Here is a 6,075-nt window from a genome sequence, read left to right on the forward strand (position 1 = left end):
ACAACACTAGATGCAGCTTGTTTACAAACACAACCTCGCTATTCAAAGCTTTGCTAAACTTTACTCAATTCTCTCTAATAACTTTGCTAAGCTATCTCTCATTATGGCTTTTCTAAGCTTTTCCTCATATTCATTCTCTTTCACTTTGCATACATACATTGCATATATTTATAAGCTAATTAAACCGACTACTTTTCAACTCTGGATGCTTCTCAATTTCTCTCTGTCGCCTTAATACTTGCTTGCCTTCATTAAATTCCATGCAATTTTGATTTTTCAAAGTCCATTCTTATTTGATAAGAATTGCTTGCTGCTAACTCAATATTTGGTGTTGCCACATGCTTTCGAAACTACTACTATCATTTCATCTTATCTTCTCATACCGCCTCACCATCTTTCACGTGATGGTATCTTTGCCGCCATGCACTTTGCTTAATAATTAAACATATTGTAACTTCATCATTACTGCAATTTTATAATTTTTTATGGGACCACCTTAATAACTAAGCTTTCTACACAATTCCATGAATGTTGAGTTTAACTTCCAACACCCCCCTCAAACTCGACTTTCCATTACAAGTTTTTCTTTGAGTCGGTTGAATATATCTTCTCTCAATGGCTTTGTGAAAATGTCTGCTAGTTGATCTTCAGTTTTACAGTAAATTAGCTCCATATTTTTGTTATTCACCTGCTCTCGTATAAAGTGATACTTTGCATCAATATGCTTGCTTCGGCTATGAGATAATGGATTCTTAGCAAGGGAAATTGTAGACTTGTTGTAGACATAAATTGTAATTGGTTCTTCTTGTGCCAAATTTAGCTCGTTCAAAATATTCTTTAACCACATTGCTTGGCAAGTGCACGCTGCTGCTGCTATGTATTATTCTTTGCTTTTTCGACACATTGTAGAGATTTTTGCAAAATCTCCCACGCTTGTTTTGCGGTTTTTGAATCAAAATTTTTTTCAAAGGTAGATTCGTCTACTCTTTAAAAATAAAGAATAATGCTCTTTTATTTTTTTCCGGGATTCCTTCAATGCCTTCTTTTCTTCATTAGTCAGGGTTGCTTCTTCTGCTGCATTTTCAAGCTCGGTGTAACCATCATCGATGATATCCCAACAATCTTAGGAGCCTAGTAACACATTCATTTGAATGCTCCAATTGCCATAATTTGTCTTTCTCAATCTCGGGATTTGAGGTTGAATCATGTTGGTCATCTTCTTCACCACTTTAAACTCGAACCTGGCTCTGTACCACTTGTTGGAAGTGTAGGTGGGCACTCGAGTAATTTATATAACTCGAAATATTATTAATACGAGGCAAAATACGTTACAATGATGTTACCCCAATATTACAATATTACAACACTAGATGCGGCTTGTTTACAAACACAACCTCTCTATTCTAAGCTTTGCTAAGTTTTACTCAATTCTCTTTAATAGCTTTGTTAAGCCATCTCTCATTCTGACTTTTCTAAGCTTTTCCTCATATTTCTTCTCTTTCACTTTGCATACATACATTGCATATATTTATAAGCTAATTAAACCGACTACTTTTCAGCTCTGGATGCTTCTCAATTTCTCTCTGCCGCCTTAATACTTGCTTGCCTTCTTTAAATTCCATGCATTTGACTTTTCAAAGTCCATTCTTATTTGATAAGAATTGCTTGTTGGTAACTCAACATTTGGTGTTGCCACATGTTTTCCAAACTACTGCCTTCATTGCATCTCATCTTCTCATACCGCCTCACCATCTTTCACGTGATGGTATCTTTACCGCCATGCACTTTGCTTAATAATTAAGCATATTGTAACTTCATCATTACTGCAATTTTATAATTTTTTGTGGGACTACCTTAATAATTAAGCTTTTTATACAATTCCATGAATGTTGAGTTTGTCTTCCAATAATATTAAAATTATACAATATTTAAATTTAATATTATCGAAATAAGATGAATTTGGATAATAAAGAATCTCGCTTGTGTAAAACTTAATCTAACTCATAGTTTGTTACTTTAAATTATATCATACATACACATCAATAAATATTACATGTATCAATCGAGTTTGTAATATTTTTAATTTCTTTGTATACCGGCCCTCGAACCTTGTCTAAGAAAACTGAAGAATCACTTAACCACCGAAGACAGGGAGAGAAACGGTAATATATTAATTTAATGGAGTTTGTAGTATTTTGACAAAATATATTAATTTAATCATAATTGGTAAGATCACTTAGGTAAGATTGGGAGTTTAAACATTTATAAATGGAGTAAATTAACTTTAGAAGAGTCATTCTTAACTCTACAATGTTTAATTCAAATTAATTAATTAAATATCGATGTTTATAAAAAAAATCTAAATATAAAATATACAAAATAATACTATTACATTATTAATGTATTGATTTATTAAATTATTTTTATATTAATATTTTGTTTATTTAAATTATAAGTAAGACAATATCCAGAATAAATAAAGTCTATAAAGATGAAAAATAATAATTATATATGTTTTTTATGTAGTAGTAATATTTATTAAAAAAAAGAATGTGGACATAAAGACATACACAAAGCATAGTTTAGTTTATCCACTCATTTTTCTGTGGCCATGCAATGCAATCCCTTGCCTTTTCCTTCTTCAGTCTCTCGCCTCCTCCTAATTCTCTCCTCTTCCGATGGCCAACGCTTTCCACCACCATTACAATTTCACTTCCACTTCCATCCTCCGCCGCCGCCGGAATTCCCCATCGCCTCCTCCCATTATCCTCCCTCCCAACGCTCCTCTTTCCACTACCTACAGCTTTTCCATTAAACAATGCAGCAGAAGTAGAATCACTTGCAAAGCCACGGAAATGCCTTCCGTGAGTGAACAATCAGCGGCTTCGGACGGCGGTTCTGGTGGTGAGAACTGGGTGCCAGTGGTCCCGCTGGCGGTGCTTCCCAAGGGAGAGCGGCGTGTGATCATACAAGACGGGGAGAACATCCTGTTGCTTTGGTATAAGGATGAGGTTTTCGCAATTGAGAATCGTTCGCCCGCTGAAGGCGCTTACACTGAGGGTTTGCTCAATGCCAAGCTTACCCAGGTTCCTTTTTCGCCTCTTTACTTGTGTAATCTTGAAGATTTAAATACTTCCTAAATTGTCAAAATCCAGGTTTGGGGTTAAGTCATGCAGAATTCAAGTGTAAAGAAACATTGGGTTGATGTTAACGGGATTTAAACACCAGATTTTAACTGGTTTTAAGCAGATAGTTAAGGCTTAAGAGAGAGAATATTACAGAAGTTAAGCCTATAGAAAATATCATCCCCCCCACTTTTTAGCAGTGGAATGGATAGTCTTCCAGTTTAGATATGCAAACGCTGGAACTATTAGTTGAAACTCTGAATTCGATTGGATGCTGATAGAAAGAAGCTCGAGCTCAGTTTATACCGGAAAAAGTTAGTGGTCTCCATTCTCCATGTAGACTGTTAGTAATTGCCTACGAGTTCGGACGGGGAAGGTAAATTATGTCAGAATATTGAATGTAGTCGAATCTAATTTTCTGTTAATTAGTTGGAATTTAGTTACTTTATTAGTATATTGTTAAGGGCCATATAAGCATACCGAAGTATTGGGCTATGGCCAAGCTTTTGTAATCCTCTCTCTCAGATTCAGTAAAAACTCTCTTATTAGTTCTCTTCACAGACAATACTTACTGGTTCCCCTTTTACCTGTGACAGCCGCCGTTCGGCAGCCTCCGGCCACCGTGCCAGAGTCTTAATATTCTTACAAATTAAGCAACTTCAAAATGGTCACTCCCAAGCCAGATATCAAGATGATGGACCGATATCCGCCATCTGAACTTAATTCAGTGTCGTTATAAAATAACTCAGAACTTCTATGTTTACAGTTGGTGAAAAAAGGTCTTTTAGTGAATTGTGTGCCATCAATTTTATGCTGTCGTCTGGTATGCAGTGCACTCACGGCTTGTCTGTCGTCCAAATCCTTGTGGTTGAAGGAAGTTTATGACAAACTCGACAAATCTTTGTTTTTGAAAGCGTACCCTTTTCCGGTGTTGGGATGAAGATTATTGGGATGGTGGCCAATCCAAAGTGCATTTACTTTGGAAATCACTGATTCATTGATAATGAAACTATAAAGTTGTCTATAGGAAGCGTAGATCCATCTCTTTTTCTTGCTAAGGCTGTGACGCGGGAGGAAAAATACGTCACTTTTGTATGTAGTTCGCTACATTTTCAAATTGGTGACATTTGATTTGGACAACATGAGAAGTTATACAATGATAAGGAAGTTGAGCCTTTTTGTTTGTACTCATTCTAAGAACAAATAGAAATCTATAACCTTTTTTCCATTCTCATATCCTTTTGCATGTCTTCTCTCAATTTGGTTTTTCTGTTTGGTATTTTACCTGCTAATGCTAAGGACTCTTAGAATGATGAATGGCAAATTTCTGATTGTACCTTTTTTTCTCTTTTACAGGATGGTTGTATAGTTTGTCCGACAACTGATAGCACATTTGATCTTCGGACTGGAGCCATCAAGGAATGGTATCCAAAAAACCCAGTGCTGCGAGCCCTTACACCTGCTTTGAGGAAACTTTATGTTTACCCTGTAAAGACCGACGACGAAAATGTTTATATCAGCATGCAAGGCAGTGTAAACTCCGATGCAGCAGCAGAGATTGTCTTTAGTGGAAAAGCTCAACCGGGTATAACTGCTTCCGATGTTAATGTGGACGAGGTAACACATTGTTGTCATTACAAAGCATAATAAATTCAGACTCTTAGAAGCGCGTAATCTGACTTGTCTGATAATCCTTGCATACGCCGTTCTTTAGGTGAGAATGGTAATCGATGAGAACTCGGAGGGGTTTGGTTTCACGGGAAAGAACGAAATCATAAATGGGAAGGCAGCTATCATCGGTTTCCTGCTGTTGCTGGATTTTGAGCTCTTGACTGGTAAAGGCCTTTTAAAGGGAACAGGCTTTTTGGACTTCTTATATGCTGCTACAAATGCCTTTAATTAGATTCACCATTTCATTCGCATGAGGTACAAAGTTGTCTTTCTTTTTTCTCAGATACTTTTTACATGTTAGAACACTTGAATCCTCTAGATGTATGTATATTTATCTGTAATTGATTATTTGATAGTCCCTGCTTAATACGTGCAACGAAATATCATATTATTATTTGACAGACGACACTTCATAAAATGAAGGCTTCTTTTGAAGGAGTCAAAAATATAAATCATAATATCGATTACGATGATGAATATCGATAAATACATTATTCCATAACGACAAATATGATCCTATGTTGAACTAAACACAAATTGCTCTTAAATTCTGATATTATTCAAATGGAACAATTGAAGAGTTCCTAGTACCTACAAACTAAAACAGAAAAGGACAAGAAGGCTCAACTAAAGACATGTCAATCGTGGATGTCGTCGCTGCATCTTTTACTGGATTGATGGATCGGCAGGAAGCTTCCGAAGAGAACTGCTCTCCAGCATATACCTCCTGCTGCCTTCAGATATCGGTTTCCCCATACCCACCATCAATGTTCTTCTTGTACCATGAATTGAGAGCAGAAGTTGGAAATTCTAGTCAAGTACTATGGGTTCAAATGCCCTAAAGAGGAGGAATGAGTCGTGCCAACTCGGATACTTCACGTATGCATCTCCCCGGTATGCCCTGGAAATGATCAGCCTTGCAAACTCTTCCATAGCTCCATCACTTGCTTGTACATATATTTGATATTTGACTGCATCCTCGATGAGTTTAATGAAGTTCTTGACAATATGTCCGGGTGCATTTCCAATGACATGAATGAGAGACTTTATGCAGAGTTCACTTATGAGGATGTGGTTAGAGCGGTTAAGGAGATGAGTCCACTAAAACCCTCAGGTTAGGATGGGTTGGGAGCCGTATTCTACCAGAGATTTTGGCATATTATAGGTCGTGATGTTGCCAATTATTGTTTGGATTTGATTAATGGGGACGCAGACATGAGGTTAGTGAACAAAACTCATATAGTTCTTTTACCAAAGATTCACTCTTCTACAAGAATGA

At 36.6% G+C, this 6,075-nt stretch overlaps 1 protein-coding gene across 1 annotated transcript; it reads left to right on the plus strand.

Annotated features, from left to right (window-relative positions):
- Positions 1-2,570: 2,570 nt before the first annotated feature.
- Positions 2,571-5,130, plus strand: LOC120118706. The gene is made up of 3 exons (XM_039138709.1): positions 2,571-3,086; positions 4,482-4,742; positions 4,840-5,130. Exons 1-3 carry the CDS (start codon positions 2,679-2,681, stop codon positions 5,026-5,028), a joined length of 858 nt encoding a protein of 285 aa, XP_038994640.1. The 5' UTR covers positions 2,571-2,678; the 3' UTR covers positions 5,029-5,130.
- The last annotated feature ends 945 nt before the right edge of the window (positions 5,131-6,075 follow it).

The sequence above is a fragment of the Hibiscus syriacus genome, unplaced genomic scaffold (genome assembly GCF_006381635.1).
Source record: "Hibiscus syriacus cultivar Baekdansim isolate YM2019G1 unplaced genomic scaffold, ASM638163v2 tig00110328_pilon, whole genome shotgun sequence".
NCBI classification, from domain to species: Eukaryota; Viridiplantae; Streptophyta; class Magnoliopsida; order Malvales; family Malvaceae; genus Hibiscus; species Hibiscus syriacus.